The sequence below is a fragment of the Stenella coeruleoalba genome, assembly GCF_951394435.1.
Source record: "Stenella coeruleoalba genome assembly, chromosome: 9".
Taxonomy (NCBI): domain Eukaryota; kingdom Metazoa; phylum Chordata; class Mammalia; order Artiodactyla; family Delphinidae; genus Stenella; species Stenella coeruleoalba.
This window is the reverse complement of record NC_137155.1, coordinates 61,703,450-61,723,973: the sequence shown is the minus strand read 5'-3', so window position 1 is coordinate 61,723,973 and position 20,524 is coordinate 61,703,450. Positions and strand designations below refer to the sequence as shown.

At 33.9% G+C, this 20,524-nt stretch overlaps 1 protein-coding gene across 6 annotated transcripts in view; it reads right to left on the bottom strand.

Moving 5' to 3' along the window:
- Window positions 1–20,524, bottom strand: part of BBS9 (Bardet-Biedl syndrome 9) — a 614,322-nt gene that overhangs the window by 476,726 nt on the left and 117,072 nt on the right. For all 6 annotated transcript variants that reach the window (XR_013829928.1, XR_013829929.1, XR_013829930.1 and 3 more), the window contains 2 exons: window positions 19,866–20,049; window positions 19,065–19,194 (listed from right to left, as the gene is read on the bottom strand). Coding sequence is in view for 1 of the 6 variants with exons in the window: in XM_079932453.1 (XP_079788579.1) it covers window positions 19,065–19,194; window positions 19,866–20,049 (314 nt within the window). In the remaining 5 variants the exon portion in view is untranslated. The remainder of the gene's footprint in view (window positions 1–19,064; window positions 19,195–19,865; window positions 20,050–20,524) is intronic.

Genomic DNA, 20,524 nt, shown 5'->3' with positions numbered 1-20,524 from the left:
GCATTATAAGGTATGAAGTTGTTCAGTGCCTAGGTAGAAATATACTTTGACCTACGTTGACTCATCTCCTCTCTTATGACAAATTACAGATCCCTTTTTTTTTTTGCCCATGAGTCCTCTGCTTGCCCATTTCATCATTGGGTGAAAAAAGTCAAAAAGGGGGTGGGATAGGGAGGGTGGGAGGGAGGGAGACGCAAGAGGGAAGACATATGGGAACATATGTATATGTATAACTGATTCACTTTGTTATAAAGCAGAAACTAACACACCATTGTAAAGCAATTATACCCCAATAAAGATGTTTAAAAAAAAAAAAAGAAAGAAAAAAAAAGAATAAAACAAATTCTGATAAATTAAAAAAAAAAAAGTCAAAAGGTACAAACTTCCAGTTATAGGATGAATAAGTACTGCAGATGTAATGTACAACAAGACAAATATAATGAACACTGCTCTATATTTTATATGAAAGTTGTTAAGAAAGTAAATCCTAAGAATTGTCATCACAAGAAAAAAAATTTCTATTTCTTTAATTTTGTATGCATATAAGATGATAGATGTTCACTAAACTTATTGTGATAATCATTTCATGATAGATGTGAGTCAAATCATTATGCTATACACCTTAAACTTATACAATGCTCTATGTCAATTATATCTCAAGAAAACTGGAAGAAAAAATTAAAAAACTCAATGAACACTTACAGTGGGTGAATTTAATTATATGTAAATTACACCTCAATAAAGTTGAATTTTTTTAAAGAAAAAAAACCTGAGGTTTCTCCCAAAGAGCATCAGAGTGTTGTGTAATTTCTGATTATCAAAAAATTTTTGCTGGTATAACCCGTTCTATTTTCACTCTCTTATAATTATATATTTCAAGTGGCCAGTACTGATACATATGTATATGAGTTTGATAAGAATATAAAATATTTCCATTTAAATATGTAAGAGAAAGAAATTTTGATATAATCCATTAGAAGATAATTAAATATGCTTTCTTAACCATATGCGTGTTGCTAGGCCTGAAGGCCTCTTCCATCCTTGTCAAGGGGAGTGCTAACCTTCTCTCCTTTCATACAACACTAAATATGCTTTCTATGAAGTGGTATGAGACAGTTTGTACATATAAATACATGAACTGATGACTGCTGACATAAAATAAAGTCAATGCCAATAAAACCATAATTCTTTTAAAATTTCTTTTCTACAACCTAAAGTTAACAGTACAGGCATACTCATTAGCGTAATAAATAACTATGCATATAAGGAATTCAAATCACAATTATGCCCTTCATGAAATATGAATCTAAGACTCTTCATGAGTTATTCATCTATGTCTGACAGAATAAAAAAGGTTAATAAAATGTTTGACCTGAACAAATAAATGTTCCACAAACAAATTCCCACCATCCACAGAAGAGAAGACAGGATTACTGAGACTAAATTAAATTCCCACAAAATGGAAAACACTTTTTTCAGGCCATAGTTTTAATCCACTCCTATAACAAATGCATTATGGTCAAAAAAAAATTTTTAAGCAGCCAAACTTAACATTTTTTAAATTTCCCATAGGCAAAGTGTTCAGGCTGTGAAGCAGTATGCCTTTGTCCCTTCTAACTGAGTCACTTGTTTTCAATTGCTTCATTAATCCCTCAGTCAGTCAGTCATTCAACCAACGTTCATTGAATACCAACTGCCATGCTTGAAGAAACTGAACAGCGTGGTCCCTAGGTGAAAAGAAGAAATGCCCATTCTTTTTTTTTCAGTTTTATTGAAGTATAATTGACAAATAAAATTGTATATATTTAAAGTATACAATGGGATGATTTGATATACATACACTTCATGAAATGATTATCACAACCAGATTTAACACATACATCACCTTACATGGTTGCCATTGTGTGTGTGTGTGTGTGATAAGAATGCTTAAGGTCTACTCTCTTGGCAAATTTCAAGTATACAACACAGTATTATTAACTATAGTCACCATGCTGTACATTAGATCCCCAGAGCTGATTAATCTTATAACTGAAGCCTTGTGCCATTTGACCAGAATCTCTCCATCTCCCTCACTCCTAATAACCACTATTCTAGTCTCTGAGATGCCCATTCTGTAAGCCAACTCCCCAGAGAAAAATCTCAGCTGGAGAAGGTATTCTCCCCAGACTTGAAACTAAAGTGTCCCTAAAGACTACACATCATAGGACCCCAGTCCTAGCCACAGAAAGAGCCTAGATTGGGGAACTAAGGCCTATTAGAATTCACGCTGGAAGACAAATGACTTGTTTCTGTGCTACATGGCATTCTGAATGAAACTCACCTAATACTGCTATTCAGTTTAGCTTGTTTTTAAGAAACCAAACATTGTAGACTCACTGGGCTTCTAGGAACTAGTGAATTTCACTACATATCTGAGTATCACTTGGGAGGTTCAAATGGCTTAAAGATGAGTTTGCCAAAACTCAAGGTACTGTATTAATTCATTTTCATATTGCTAAAGGTAAAGCAATACTTCTAGTCAAAACTGGATTTCCTGAACTCAAATGTGACATAATCTTGAAAGACTTTTTCAAAATAAATGTGAATTCTCATGAAATATATACAAGCTGGAAGAAAGATATGTATTGGGGGGGAATAACACAAGAAAGGTGACAAGAATATCCTTAAAAGCAACACATAACTGTTGCTTGATTTTTCTAAAGTATTTTTAAATTATAGCACTTAAAAATGGGCAAAAGTAACCTAGACAAGAATTATTCTAATTTTAACAAAACTTCATTTAATTTTTCATAAAGACTAGTTTTTAGACATAAGTAATTAAGGAGTAAAAAAGGAAAGAATTAAGATGAATAATCAATCCAAAGTTACTCTAAGGATATGAATTTGTTGATTAAGAGTAAAGAATTCACTATCTAAATTCTATTCTAGCAAACACAAATTCTGTTTGATATAAGTGGCAAAAAAGCAACAAATAAAATTTATGAGATCTGCCTTTACGCAGACACCAATGAATAAAAATTATTTTATAATATTTTGTTATTTAAATAGAAATTTATTTTGCTTAACTATTTTTAATTTTTTAAACTACAAAAGTCAAATATTTGCTGGACCGAAACTGGCACAAATAATTATTATTATAACTATTTTCTTTAAAGTAATTTTTGTGTAGAAAACAGTAACACATATCCATTTCTGGCAGAGACTAATAGTCTGGGGAAAAAAGAAATAAAACAAATGCATAGGTTTAGTGGATCACATACACTATATCCTTTACTTAAAAAGTAATTCATTTCAATGATACATAAAGAAATCCCTATGTTTAATTCTAAATCATGAAAATTTTTCTACACCACCTCAAATAAGGGAAATTTGTTCTAATCTTAGAGTACATCATTCCTGGGCATTACTTCTATCATACCACCACACCACACACACCAAAAAATAAAAAATAAAATAGCAAATCTTTCAACAAACTATAACTTTGATTCTTGTAATCTTCTTTCCATAAAACTATGCAATACGTTCTAAATTTTGCCATTTTTACATGGTGATGCTTTAATGGTTGCAGTAGTTGTGGTGATGTCAGTTACACTAAAGAACAACAGATGGGCAGGAGGGAAGAACAAAGCAGTTCCTACCATCTGGAAGCCTATAGAAATTTTAAAAAGTGGCAAGATAACTTTTTTATCTCCATCTGCCCATTACTTCCAATGTGATTGTGTTTTAATTTTTCATATTTTTCTGCTGAACTTTAAGTACTCTGAAAATTGTTTCCATAGAAACTGTTCCTGCTGCTTGATCACTCACACACTAGCTCCATGCTGCATTCACACAGTATGGGCATAGCTGAGGCTTTGCAAAGTAGAGAATTTTTTTTCCAACTACAGATCTTGAAAGATGTCATATATGCTTTCTCCATCATTAACAAAGTTTTTTTAAAAGAAGGGAAATGTAGAATTTTTATACTCCTAAATGTTCAGAGTTATTGCAAAATTCATTGCTAAAGGTAAATTGTTATATGGTCCAAATCAGAATAATTTTCCTTCCAAGAAAAGTTTTTAACTGTTCAATTAATATGAACTGTTCCTACTCATTTGAAATATGAAGGTAACAAGATGGGATAAGAAGAGAGAAATTTGCTGTTGGAAATAAGTATAAGTGAGAGATAAAAGGTATTATTTTTTTCATTGTATTTTGATAACTGAATACTAGTAATTTCTAATTTACAAACCATAACTTTTCTTTTAAATAAAAAGAAAAAAGGAATAATTTTCTACGCTGTTCTCCTTAATTAAAATACTTAATAATTTATCTTTCACTTTTTATTCATTCCAAAATATTTATATCTATATTAATACATCTAAACTATTTTAGATTTAAATGAAAGAGCCTTGGCAGCATCACTGTTTTTCCAAAGACTGAAGTTGATTTCCAGAATACCTTAGGCTTCCTAAATGTTATTTAAAGAACATATCCAGATTCTTCCACCCCTCAGTTCCACACTCCAAAAGTAATCACTTTTGTTTTAGACTTCTACCTTCTGGTTTTTCAAATGTTTATCATTTTAATTTCAAACAATATACTGTCATTAGATTGAATATTGGATAGCACTAATATGAAAGGGAAGCAATTGTTCTAGAGAAAAGAAAGGTATGAGAGTTTTTTAGCAGAAACAAAAAGAGTTGGGACTTTGACTTCTAGTAGCATGGTAGACTAAATATTCTGAAGGGCCCTATCACTTTCTGCTTTTCTATGTTGGAACATTAAACCATTTATGCTATAATTAGTTGTTTACATGTTTGATTATGAGCTCCGGCATATTACTGATCTTTCTATGCCTCAGTTTTATCACCTATAAAATGGAAATGGTAATAATATTAATAATAGGAGCAATTCTTAGAAGAATGAAATAAATTACTATGTATAAAGCACTTAGAATACTGCCTGGTGCAGAGTAGGTGAAATAAATATTAGTTATTATTATCATATGGACTCTTGGAACAGTGTTATGGTGAAAAAACACATTACTAATTAGACAATCAATGTATGCTCTAAAACATCTTCATAATATGTAATACATGCTATCTACAAATATTAAAATACTCTCACTCTAAAAACATTGGAAAATTAAAGATGACTTTTTGATGAACTACAAGGGGAAAAAAGTATAATAAATCTTTCTTTCTGCACTAAGCAAAGTTTTCACATAGCCAAGGCTTATCAAGATTTGAACATAAGTTCTAATTAGAACATATGTTCTACATTAATGAATTAATGTTCAATAATGGCATTCTGTCACTTAATTAAAACAAAAACACTTTAACTTTGAATTAGTACAGTTTTCTCTACAGTTTTAAATATTACACACTCAAAACAAATTATATGGGCATCTGAATCTTTTTTTAGCATATCAATAAAGCAGGTAGTAACTCTGTTTCTATTTTACACTTATTTTAAATAGTAAACTGCATTTCAGTGAACAAAAGTTAGTAGACTTTATCTACAGGCAGGAAAACCACTGAATACAGATCCCCATTTTAGAATATGTGGGAACCCTCCTATCTATTCAGTGATAGATTCCGTGTGTCACAGAGGTCAGATAATTGAGAGATAAAGCCCTATTTTAGCAGGCAAAATTTCATTTACTTACCAGTTTCAAGTTAAAGTTATAAAGAGGACTTAAATGATAACATGATTGCTTGACTATATTAATTTTTCAAGCCCTTTTTTTGGTAATTTTATTTAGTATTCCAGTCTGATGGTGAAATAATGCACCATCACTCTCCCCAATCTGTTTTCTAAAGATGTAGGGAGTTAGTGAAGATTTCTAAACTACTAAACACTTCAGAAGTTTTGAATGAGTTACTAATGTAGTTCTTTTTAGAATTTAAGAGCCTAATGATACAAAGATGCCAGTACACGCCAGGCAATAAATATGTACTGCTATATTCTTGTATTTCCTTTCAGATAACAGTTGATTCTAATTTTAAGGCATCCAACTTTAGCTTATAGAGTAAGATTTATATATTTACATACACCCTTTTTTATTTTGGCAATATCCCAGATATACACTCCAATGCTAGTTCAAAAGTGTAGACCATATACCGGTTAACAAGTTAAAAGAACTAAGTTCATTAAAAGTTCCAAAGTTATTAGTAGCAGAATATAACCTAATATTACCTCAAAAAATAACTTTGTTTCTCTTTTATATTCTCCAGTAAGCAACTTAGAAAATGTAACTTTTTTTATCTTGGAAATATAAATATTTTTTAATAATTTAGAAATAAATTTAAAGCCTCATTCTATCTTTGAAACCAGAGTATTTCAAGTGAGGAGGGAAAATGTAAAATTACATATTTCCAAGTAAGATGCACGTATTTCCAAGAAAGATGAAAGCAAAGTCACCAACCTGACAAATAATCTCCAAGACCAAAGGGCCAAGGAGCTATGCATTTATTAAAAGACAAAACTCACCCTAACTAGTGAAAAGCAAAACACTTTTCTGCTGCTACCACTCTATTGAACAACTAACTCCTCTGCCAGCCCCCTCATCCACTATGAAATTAACTCTCATATCAGTATGGGACAGAGAATCAGAAACCAAAACACAAGGCTTTTCCATATAGATTATTTTTTTTTGAGACTGAGCACTTCCTTTTAAGAGAAGTTCACAGCCTCAATGACAGTATGTCTAAAGAAATTTTGCAGTGGAAATACATGGTAATAAGACAAATTCTACCATTAAAACATTTAATTTATAAAACACAAAAGAATAAACCCAACTAGCATTCTAAGTGCAACTCCTTATCTTTGGCTGTAGAGTGTTTCTAAAACCTCTGGCAGACAAATTAAACAGATTTGCTATGGAATGTACCAAAGTCAAACAATCTGCAACTGTAATTACTATTAAACTTTTCATGAGAATGGAGGATGCTGTGTTTTACATTACTACATAAAAAATAAAATGATAATGAAAACATGAGACCACAGCAAAAGATTTCTAACTTTCATAAGGAAAGTTTTTCTAAGGATTATAACCTCAACTGATAAATAACAATAAAGACATGGCTTTTTAATTTATTTATAAGATTACTGCAAGTCTTTTCCATGTGAATAAAATACTTATCTAAGGAGCAATACTACAGTTCATAAAGCAGCATATTGATAGGCCATAGGTCAACCATGGTTTAGCTACATGGTTATAAGGACTTTACAAGCACAATTCTTGTTCAAATGATATAAAATCCAATCAACATAAAATCTAGAAATCACCTCTTTAAAGACCTTGACCATACACAATAGAAATACTGTATATGCATACAATTAATGATGACCATCAAAAGTAAAGCAATTCATTTTACTCCCAAAATTTTTCAATAGAATTGACATAAACAATTTGTCTAAATCATGGTTACTGAGGTATCAACAATAAGAGAAAGAAAAAAAAAACAAATATGATAAATTCTGTTCTTCCTTCTCTTCCTTCCCCCATATCTCCTTACATTAAGTTATAATCTATTGTGTTACACTAGCAGGCCCACCATGTCCCAAACTGAAACTCCCCTTTTCTGATGAGGGTTCTCTCGCCCTATTTATATTTATATTTATTTATCACATAATATATTATATAATATTAATATTTCTGGTTAACAACCCAATTATCATCTTATGCCACTTAAGTCGCAATGGGTTTCTTTAAAACTGATTTATCACTATTAATACAGAAAAGATATTTTTTACTTCCCAAATAAAAGGAAAAAGCAAAACAAACAGTAAACAAGCAAATAAAAAATAGGAGAAGGAATTAGACTTCTCAGGAAAAACTAATAGTGAAAACACTGAAAATCAGTAAGCTTCATCACAGTAAAATGAGCTAAATTAAGCTTAATTTAATTACAATGCCAAAAGCACCAACTACAATCAACTACAAAATTTCTCAAACTCACCAAAAGAATACAAATGCTACATTATGGTGAGAAAAATGGAAGGTTAGGAAAACAATCAAATTAATGTCAAAACCCACTATGTTATACTTTATGAGGGTATGCAAATTCTTTCAATTGATCTAGAATTCATCTATAATGAACACTGAACGAAACAAGACCAAATATGAACCAGTCAGAAAGTACAGTGTGATACCCAATTACTAAAGACAGTGATATATTCTGTGTAAAATTTAGAGCTCAGCCACATTTCAAGGACCGTATCTTTCTAAAAAGGTTGCCATTTTATTTTTTAATTTTTTTCCCAAAAAACTCACTATTCTGCTCAATCTCTAGCCTGAACCAAAATTATTTTTGGAAATTAAATGGTAGTCAGAACTGGAAAAAAGCCAATTTCTCCAAAAGAATCCCTAAATTCAGTAGTATTCAAATCTAATTTCCAACTAGATTTTTCTCTGCAATTTAATGATATGATCCTAAGACTCTTCTGAAATGTTCAATTCAATATGGCAACAGTCCTCATACAGTCTCTCTAATAGCTAACTAAAATGGCCATGCAGGAGTTGAAAAGAGACAAAGACATAGACATGAAATCATTGGAAAAAGGGAGGAAAGTGTAGAAAACAATCCCATAAACTGTAAATTCAGAACCTAAAAGAAATTTAGACTAATCATCAGGTAGATAAAGCCAAAAACGCAGCTTTAGCTTATGCCACACCCCAGCTTCACTTCATAGAGACCAACTGAACAAAGGTAGGAAGATGTTTTATTCTTCTTCCCTAATCTCAACACCTACCCTAATCTGGTTCAGAAACCCAGGTTCCATAGGAACCATAAAACTATGCTGACATCTTTTACTACTCAAACCTGACCTATTATGGAAGCAAGGTATTTTATCCCTACCCATTGGAAACTTTCCCACTTCTGCCACTGCCCTTGGCCTCTATACACTATCTATATCCATACAGAGGTAACAAATTCTATAAAACAACTGGCTAAGTAAAGGACAGGAATTAATAGTAGCATATTATATGCTCAGAGATAGAATCCCAAAATAAACACTAAAACAGGTTTCAAAGTAAGACATACCTGGCACAAGTACATCATGGGAATTATAGCCTGCCATGTACTACACTGGTTAATAATAGCAAAGATGCAGGAGGGGGGAGGCATGCGGAAGGGAGAAAGATATCACCTCAGTAGGCTAAAAGAATCTCCAATGGTAGACAGAGAAAATGCTGTGGAAGCACTGATACAGAACACAAAATTCAGACACTCTCCCAGAAAACAGGAAGAAAAATGACAAAGAAATAAAAATTATGAAGAAGAACATAGTGGACATGGGGAACAGAAAATAAATAGCCAACCAAACAATATTCATTTCCCTGAAGGATGGACTATATCAAACAGAACTGAAAGAATAATCAAACATGCAATATAAGGAAGCTTTCTTCAGCAGCCAAACAAATAGTCTAAACAGATTAAATCCACCACGTTCCCAACTAAATCAAGGAAAATAATGTCATACAAATATATAGTGACAAATGTGGCATTTACAGAAAAAAAATGAAAAACATTCTTCAAGCAACCACACACAAAGAACTAGTTACTTACAACACAACAAAAATCAAGTTTTCCATAATTCTCTCCCCAGCAACAATAAACATCAACTGATAAAAAAAAAAAAAAAAAGACTTCCAGCCAAAGACGGCACAGCAAAACCCCTCAAAACTCACCAAAAAACAGCAGAAACTATAACAATAACAAACAGTGCCCCCATCAGAAAAAGGGGAAACTGAACAAGGACATCACTACAGTCACAATCAGCAAATTTGGAGGCCGAACATCTTATTTATTTTCTTTTATTGAAGGACAGCTGATTTACAATGTTCTAGGTATACAGCAAAGTGATTCAATTATACACATATATATATTTATGTCTATTCTTTTTCAGATTCTTTTCCATTATAGACTATTACAAGCTATTAAATAGAGTTCCGTGTGCTATACAGTAGGTCCTGGTTGTTTATCTGTTTTATTGAGGCTGAACATTTTAAATTCTGTACTGTAATAAGATAGGATGCCAAGAGCTGACACATGCTTCTCAGACCTCAAGCACAGAGGTATACAGAGTTAGGCCCTAGACTAACATAATGAGATCTAAGGGTACACAGGTGGGATGCAGGAAATGGAACATAGAAAACCACAGTAATGATAACCAACAAGGACCTACTGGATAGCATAAGGAACTTTACTCAATATCTTGTAATGGGCAGGGGTGGTGGTGGTGGGATGAATTGGGAGATTGGGATTGACATATATACACTAATATGTATAAAATAGATAACTAATAAGAACCTGTTATATAAAAAAATAAATAAAATAAAATTCAAAAAATCTTTTAATAACCTATAAAGGAAAAAAATCTTAAAAAAGAATATATATAAAATATATATAATATACATATGTATAACCGATTCACTTTTCCTTACACCTGAAACTAACACAACATTGTAAATCAACTATATTTCAATAAAAATTTTTTAAAAATAGAAAGATACATTAGAAGTATAAGATACATTTATCAATCAGCTAGCTTCCTAACCAATGAAGATAAGAGGACAAGGAGCAGCCACTGATTTTTAACACCAACAGCCTGTGACTGGAGATACAGGGGGACTTCTGTTAGACTCATCCACCTCTCAAACCCTGAAAACTGAGGGAGATGGACCACCAGGGCAACGGAGAAATTAAACACAATGAGAAGGTAAAAGACTCAGGCGGTCCGAGTTCATTACTCTCTCCCATCACTTCCCACATGATTCTTAACTAAATTGCTGCCATCATTTTGAAAATGAGCAATAATTGCAAAGTAATGAACAAAGAACCTTTGTGTAGAAATTGCAAATAAAGTAAAAGATAGAGATGAGGGAGACTGGAACATAAGCAAAAAGCATTAAATATCCATAGCAAGAACTTTCTATGGAAATAAGTGAAGAAATCAGACAAACAGCTACTACTGTATCAATGAAATGAAAGAAACATAATTTTTTCTTTGTTTGAAAAGCACAAACACAAACTGGAGGGATGAAAGCCACATTAGGAGCAATAACGGGGAGAGGGGGAAGATGGCGGAAGAGTAAGATGCGGAGATCACTTTCCTCCCCACAGATACATCAGAAATACATCTACACGTGGAACAACTCCTACAGAACACCTACTGAACGCTGGCAGAAGACCTCAGACCTCCCAAAAGGCAAGAAACTCCCCAGGTACCTGGGTAGGGCAAAAGAAAAAAGAATAAACAGAGACAAAAGAATAGGAACGGGACCTGCACCAGTGGGAGGGAGCTGTGAAGGAGGAAACGTTTCCACACTAGAAGCCCCTTCGCAGGCAGAGACTGCGGGTGGCGGAGGGGGAAAGCTTCGAAGCCACGGAGGAGAGCACAGCAATAGGGGTGGGGAGGGAAAAGCGGAGAGATTCCCGCACAGAGGATCAGGGCCGACCAGCACTCACCAGCCTGAGAGGCTTGTCTGCTCACCCGCTGGGGCGGGCGGGGCTAGGAGTTGAGGCTCGGGCTTCGGTCGGAGCGCCGGGAGAGGCCTGGCGTTGGCGGCGTGAACACAGCCTGCAGGGCGTTAGTGCACGGCGGCTAGCCGGAAGGGAGTCCGGGGGAAAGTCTGGACCTGCCGAAGAGGCAAGAGACTTTTTCTTCCCTCTTTGTTTCCTGGTGCCCGAGGAAAGGAGATTAAGAGCGCTGCTTAAAGGAGATGCAGAGACAGGCGCAAGCCACGGCTAACAGCGCGGACCCCAGAGACGGGCATGAGACGCGAAGGCTGCTGCTGCCGCCACCAAGAAGCCTGTGTGCGAGCACAGGTCACTCTCCACACCTCCCTTCCCGGGAGCCTGTGCGGCCCGCTACTGCCAGGGTCCCGCGATATAGGGACAACTTCCCCGGGAGAACGCACGGCGCGCCTCAGGCTGCTGCAACGTCACGCCGGCCTCTGCCGCCGCAGGCTCGCCCCACATCCATACCCCTCCCTCCCCCCGGCCTGAGTGAGCCAGAGCCCCCGCATCAGCGGCTCCTTTAACCCCGTCCTGTCTGAACGAAGAACAGACGCCCTCCGGTGACCTACACGCAGAGGCAGGGCCAAATCCAAAGCTGAGCCCCTGGGAGCTGTGAGAACAAAGAAGAGAAAGGGAAATCTCTCCCAGCAGCCTCAGAAGCAGCGGATTAAAGCTCCACAATCAACTTGATGTACCCTGCATCTGTGGAATACATGAATAGACAACGAATCATCCCAAATTGAGGAGGTGGACTTTGAGAGCAATATTTATGACTTTTTCCCCTTTTCCTCTTTTTGTGAGTGTGTATGTGTATGCTTCTGTGTGAGATTTTGTCTGTATAGCTTTGCTTTCACCATTTGTCCTAGGGTTCTATCCATCTGTTTTTTTTTACTTTTAAAAAAATTTTTTTTCTTAATTATTTTTTATTTTAATAACTATCTTATGTTATCTTATTTTCTTTTATCCTCTTTCTTTCTTTCTTTCTACTTTTTCTCTCTCTTATTCTGAGCCATGTGGATGAAAGGCTCTTGGTGCTGCAGCCAGGAGTCAGTGCTGTGCCTCTGTGGGGGGAGAGCCAACTTCAGGACACTGGTCCACAAGAGACCTCCCAGCTCCACGTAATATCAAACGGCGAAAATCTCCCAGAGATCTCCATCTCAACACCAACACCCAGCTTCACTCAACAACCAGCAAGCTACAGTGCTGGACCCCCTATGCCAAACAACTAGCAAGACAGGAACACAACCCCACCCATTAGCAGAGAGGCTGCCTAAAATCATAATAAGTCCACAGACACCCCAAAACACACTACCAAACGTGGACCTGCCCACCAGAAAGACAAGATCCAGCCTCATCCACCAGAACACAGGCACTAGTCCCCTCCACCAGGAAGCCCACACAACCCACTGAACCAGCTTTAGCCACTGGGGACAGACGCCAAAAACAATGGGAACTACGAACCTGCAGCCTGCAAAAAGGAGACCCCAAACACAGTTAGATAAGCAAAATGAGAAGATAGAAAAACACACAGCAGATGAAGGAGCAAGATAAAAACCCACCAGACCTAACAAATGAAGAGGAAATAGGCAGTCTACCTGAAAAAGAATTCAGAATAATGACAGTAAAGATGATCCAAAAGCTTGGAAATAGAATAGAGAAAATGCAAGAAACATTTAACAATGACCTAGAAGAACTAAAGATGAAACCAATGGTGAACAACACAATAAATGAAATTAAAAATACTCTAGATGGGATTAATAGCAGAATAACTGAGGCAGAAGAACGGATAAGTGACCTGGAAGATAAAATAGTGGAAATAACTACTGCAGAGCAGAATAAAGAAAAAAGAATGAAAAGAACCGAGGACAGTCTCAGAGACCTCTGGGACAACATCAAACACACCAACATTCGAAGTATAGGGGTTCCAGAAGAAGAAGAGAGAAAGAAAGGGACTGAGAAAATATTTGAAGAGATTATAGTTAACTTCCCTAATATGGGAAAGGAAATAGTTAATCAAGTCCAGGAAGCACAGAGAGTCCCATACAGGATAAATCCAAGGAGCAATAACAAGAAAAAATAAAATAAAATAAAAACAAACATAAGAGCATGGTAGAAAGACATGGATAAAAATCACACAAATCAAAACAGAAAAAAATTGACAATTAATGAGGTGATGCTAGATTTGAAAGACAATGTAAGCTTAATATATTTATCATAATGATATTGATTAAGAAAACTGAACTGGTAGTCCAGAACCAATATTCAAAGTCTTATGGAAGAAAATTTTTCTGAAATGAACAAAAACTTGAATCTATCAAATCTCACCTTGTTCTAGAACAAGCTGATACATACAAAATTAATCAACTGATGATAATGCTAGTGAATTTACAGTCTTTTAAGGATTAAAAAAAAAATAAGTCAGATATGAGCATCCAGGAAGAAAAAGCAATTCATTCAATAAGAAGTTTTAAGAAAAGTTCAGCCAGCCTCAGACTTTACCACAGTAACTGTCAACACCAAATGGAGGTTCCAAAATTCTGGGGAAAGCTAAGATAACCTTCAAGTATAAAAGCAATAAACTCTCAAGATTGTAAGAAGACTTATAAGGCTTTCCTCAAATCTACCGGATGATTGAATTCAACTAACCAAGAAGTAAATCAAGATAATTCAGAAACGGTAAAAGAATTGGCAGTGAGCTTTGAACGGATAGAATAAAGGACTAAAAATAGTGATTACTAAAATGTATGTAAATGTTTTAAACTTTGACAAAATAAATAATAGTAAGATACCAACAATGTCAGAACTTGGTAAGAAGAGAAAAAGAAGAAAGCATAAGTTGCTGTTTTCCTTATCTTTTATAACAGGAGTCAATGGACACTGCCAAAAGTTGAAATACCACTTTAAAAAATTGAAAATATCAACCTTTTACTTTTTTTCTATACTTAGAGGGATCTTTTAGAAACTGAAATACATTGTTGTGAATAAATATCTATGTAAAATTCATTTATTCCTTCCATTTTATCTATTTCTTTTTTCTCTTAGAACATAAAATAAACATATGTAAAAAACATATGATTCTGCTTTGTAAATTTTATTCTGTGCCTAATTGGCATATCTGTAGACAAAAATATCAGGCTTGATGTTTAACAGGTGCTAACAAATGTCAATTCTGGATGGTAAGATTGAGGTAACTTTAAATAATGCTTGGGTTTTATCTTTTTTTTTTTTTTTCCAGGCATGCCATGTGGTTTACAGGATCTTAGTTCCCCCAACCAGGGATTGAACCCAGGCCCACAGCAGTACGATAAAAATTTATCATTGTACAATATTTTTCTGTCATGTATTTTTTTCAGCTATAAATTATTATTGTAAACTATTCTAATGCTTTTTTCAAGAATGTTTCTAAAATTTGCATTCGCTTTTTATCTAGGCAATATGATCATACAGTGATTTTAATGTATTTTTCTATATCTGTTAAAGATTGTGAATCTTTTTATATCATGAATTATAATTTTTTAACTTATTAATTGTGCTTCATCCCTCAGTAGGCTGATTTAATGTTCCCCAGAATGGTATAGGGTGTTATATTGTATGGTAAAATAAAGAAAAGAGATATGTATGTGTATGTAACATCTAATACATGGAAGAATTCCAAGTGCAAAGAAACCACAGCTCACATACAAGAAATGGAAACCAAAGAAAACAGTATAAAATGTAGAGAATATCAAAGAAGCTGAAAATTGACAAAATACATAGAATGTAACAATTTTAAATGGGTCTCCAAAATGGGTTGAAAAATCCAATCAAATTCTTTTTATAAGAAATACACCCAAAATAAAGTTACAGGTTAAAAAAGCATAGACAATAGCATACCAATAATTAATAACAAAGTGAACTCAAAGCAAACAAAACAAAACAAGCAAGAAAACATTAAATGAAAGCACAAGAAAAGGTCACTTTATACTGGCAACATTTTTTAAACTAACCAAAAAAATAAATAACTATCATATACATAAGTTGAATAATTAGAACTAGAATATATAAATCAAAAATACTTAGATATTCAACAAAAAATTGACAGAAAAATATAGTAATGAAAGACAAACATTCCACTGCTGATTAACAGATTAACAGAGGAAAATACCAATAACAATGCACAAGCTCTGAAAATCATAATTTATGCTCTACCCTACTTCCAAGAATATTTACAAATATTATGGGGAGTATTAAGCCACAAAGGAAACCCTTAAAAATATAACATAGCAGCAAGTGTATATATAGGCCAACATTCTCTTCCTATAAAGCACAAAGGAAAAAAAAGACAAATTAACAGCAAACGTTAAACTAAAAAGAAAGAAAAAGTCACTTTGAAATTTAAGAACTCTCCTAATAAATATGTCTTCAAAGAAACAATATCCTTCCATCTATGAGTCTCAATTTTTTCATATTTAAAAAAAACTTTAAAGGCTCTTATGAGGTCTTTCTAGCCACCCCTCACCCTGACACACACAAACCACAATGATTTTCATGTATCTACCGAGCATATACCATATGTTCAGCTTTCTGACTGATTATTCAATATGATATGCAAAAGTAGAACAGGTACTTATATTAAAACAGTGTATGATCAAATTGGGGAGTTAGAAAAAGCAAAGAACAGTCACCAACGTACTATAAATATTATAGAAATTCAAAGAAGGAGATCAGGGTAGAGAGGGAAGGCTTATTTATGTGACTTGTTAGGACTCGAAGATGGAAGAAATCTGAAAATCCAGAGAAGAAATGGGGAGAACATTCTGGTCAAGAATACTATATCAATGAAGACTAAAGAATAAAATATTAAATACTGACAGTTATAAAAAGTTACTATAGTGAATATAGCCTAGGAAGAAAAACACCGTAGTCCTAGACCAAATGGTTTATACTAAAAAATGAGCTGTAACAAGATTTTAAAGTACAATGGCTGTGGCTGCCAGCTAAAGTTTGGAAAGGCTCCCATCACTTTGAATGTCCATTCAAATAGACTTCTACTTTTAGGTGTATTTCATATCTCTAGAGAGAATAACGTTACCGATAAACAATGATCTTTATTTGCCGTTTGGGAAACTAACTATAGCAGAGGTAAGATACTCCGCCAGGCTTCCATAGCTACTTTGTGCAATGAGAGGAAAACAGTAATAGCTAAGAATTTAAAGAACATTATCACATTCGGGATCTTCTGATTCTGTAAACTGTATATTTATTTCACATTCCTATAGTCTAACACACAAAAATTAAAATAATTAGACTAAAAACATTCTAATCAAGAATGCCGTTTACCCTGAAAAGAAAGAAGGAAACCCAGACAGATTTAAAACTGGTTTATAATAAACAAGGTAGAGAGGACTAGGACTGCCAACTAGGAGGGAGTGGGAGGAAATAAAGCATCGTAGTTTCTGAAGAAAAGGCTGCTATTAAGTATAATTGCACCAACTTGATCCAAATCCAATATTTCTTATTCATTGAAAAGAAACATATTAAAATAGCAGCAATTTCCTTTACAAATAAACACATGCAGCCAAGGAAGCTTCTACCAAAAAAGTTTAACCCTAAAGGTAATAAAAAGCAGGAGTGACATTATTTCAGTGCTCTAACTTCAAATATTAACTTCTAAATACAAATATGCTATAGTTAAGTCAGTAATAAATTTTTTTGATTCTACTAAAAGTTACAATGAAATTCCTTCAAACACTCTAATCCTATATTTTTATGTTAAAGTGCATAAAAATAAGAAAAATCTTCCAATGAATACTTAGAAATTATTGCTATATGTTAACCGTGGAAATCATTAATGGTAATATTTGCACTTATTTATAATTATGATCTTTATGAGAAATAGGAAGTTTCACTTACAAGTACCTAAATTTAGGTGTGTCAGGCTAATTTTGAATATAAGCACCTTGCTGCACACTATATAGAAATTTGACTTTTTATTCAAGGTACTTTCAGTTACTATTTGTCCCTTGACTTGTAAGTTGCATCTGGACCAGAAACTATAAATTAACCATAAATATCTTCTGGCAAGCCATATCTCTGAGCTTCTCTATGAGTATGGTGACTCTTAAAATAGACATATCCCTTGTAAATAATATATCTGTAATATAAGTACTTCAACTAAATGATCTCAATAAGTTCTTTCTATCTATCACTCTCCCATGCCCCACATACATACAAAAACCACAATGACTTTTTAGTATTTAAAGATACTGGCTCCTGAGGGGCATGAAGACTCTAAGCCATGATGGGCTGCATACCCACCAGTGTGAATCTGTCTTCTTGCACCTAAGCTGTCACTTGGGGGGCCAAAGAGAACAGCTCTTGGATGGATATATGGACCGCTGCAAGAATTACTCTCCCAAAAGAGAATTACTTGACGTTGCCCTGCTGGCAAGATATTTTTCCTGTTCTAAATCCTTATAAGTAAATCTGATATAAAATGTCTGGTGAGTCTGAGTGTTTGGTTGAACTTAAAAGACCATCTGGTGGACTTTGCAAAAGCTAACTCAAAATTTAAAATTTTTCTTCAGATACAAAGTAACTGTAATTTGTGTTAAGTGCCCAGCAACTATAATTATAGTATTGTAATTATAGTATTTTCTCATAAATATGAAAAGCAATTTCTTTTTAAAATATTCATTGTTTTCATTTTTCCAACATCTAAGCTTCAGATTAACCATTAATGCAAATATGAATGCCTTTCATTGAGCCTCAACAATAATATTCCACATTCAACCTCTTAAATTGGGGGGATTAGCCACATTGATCAGATGCTATAGGCATCACTGAAGAATTCTACATACGGTTTTTAAATGTTCAATAAAATGATCTAAATAAGCAGAATTGAATAGATCTGGGGATACATGAAGCTTTATAGAAAGTTGTTTTTCTATACATTTATTGAGATTTTCAATTCCTAAACATAATCTGAGATGCTAAAGAGTTTTTCAAGATCTTGCCTCATATACTGACAAACTAGAAAAATTACACAGTTAGATATCTATTTCTCTCATTTTTGATAAATTTTGTAAAGTTAATGTTAACACATGAATTTTGTCTTTCATTTAAATGCAAAAAGGCTCTATTTAAAATCTAAACTGTCCTGAACACATAAGCATTAGCAATTCTGCACCGTTTGACATAATAAGTTCTGAAACAAATTTTGAAGTGTAACATTCTCACAGTCAACAATAAGTGATATCTAAATGGGATCCATTAAGTGCTTGAAGAAATCCTTTTCTATTTTAAAGAAAATAATCTATCAGGTAAACTATTTTCTTGAAATCTTGAATTTATAAAGAATATCTTGTTAGAGATTCTAGATAAAAATGATTAAAGGTGCTAATTAAGGGTTTTTTATATCCTTCTTTACCAATAAAATTTATATTTTAAATTATCTCCATTGCAGACACTCAATGTCACTTGTCATTTTTTAATAAAATCATTTGCCATAAAACTTCTAGTGAATTCCTTAAGATACTCTTTTAAAAAAAACTGTTAAATTAAACCACTTACTGTAAACAGCCCACTCTTACTGCTACAGGAATGTGGGGAAGTTGAGTGGCCCACTTCAATGTCACATCCTGATAAACGTGCAACATGTTATTATGGTTTCCAATCAAAGTATTTATTGTTCCTTCAGAAACTATGGGTTGAAGACAGAAAAAGAGGATAATAAGAAAACAATCATTTCCAACAGTATATTATGTCCCTTTTAGAGGACTTATGATACAAATTAATTCTAATGTCTTGACTTAATGCATAAAGATTTTAAGTAATAAAACATTATTTTTCAACTACAAGCTACCGATATCAAAAAGAAAAAAATCATTTTATAAGTATATAAAAACTACATATATAACTATAAAAACTGTAACCAGATAGTGGCCAACATTTTTGTATTTTATCTAGAAAGCATGAACTTGATTAATATTTAACACATTTAAGCTAATATTTACTAGACATTCACTACAGACAAATAATTCTATTAGGCATTACTATGCTCCATTCTGCTTGTAAAAGAGTCTGATGTTCTCTTAGAAGCATCTTGAACAGCCACATCTTGGAAAGCATTAATGCATACCTGAGGCCAATTCTACAATTCATTTTGTATGAAGTAAAATAACTGACAAAACCAAATGTGTGCTTTATATCACACTTCTATTCAAACTTTAAAAGTTAAAATTTCCATTACATATGCTATATAAAACTATTTTCCTAAATGTTTAAAATATATGTGAGTGATATGGGCTTTTTTTGGTGTATAAAATATAGTCATGACATATGGAAGAGATACAAGAAAATCTTTCTACACACCTGAGCAATATGGGAGAAAACAACTTGGGCTACAATCAAGTTTCTTCATAAATCGAATTTGTCCATTATCCTTAAGGCAAAAAAAGTTTCTCTCACCAAGAACAAAAACAGAAGATGCTGACTGATTGAAAGAAACAATACATATATCAAGGGCTTGCTCTCCAATATTTAGAGTCCAATCCACCTGCAAAGGAAAACTTATGATCAATTTAGTTGCTAAAAACAGAACATTTTAGTCACTGTCATATCAATACAATTAAGAAATGCTTTACAACAACGCAGGCATAAAGATTGGCTAACCTTGGGCTTCCTTGATGGCGCAGTGGTTAAGAATCTGCCTGCCAATGCAGAGGACACAGGTTCAAGTCCTGGTCCAGGAAGATCCCACACGCCATGGAGCAACTAAGCCCGTGCACCAAACTACTGAGCCTGCGCTTTAGAGCCCATGAGCCACGACTACTGAACCCGTGTACCACAAATACTGAAGCCCACGTGCCTAGAGCCTGTGCTCCTCAACAAAACAAGCCACCACAATGAGAAGCCTGCGCACTTCAACGAAGAGTAGCCCCCACTCACCACAACTACAAAAAGCCCGCATGCAGCAACAAAGACACAACAGAGCCAAAAATAAATAAACAAAATAAATAAATTTTTTAAAA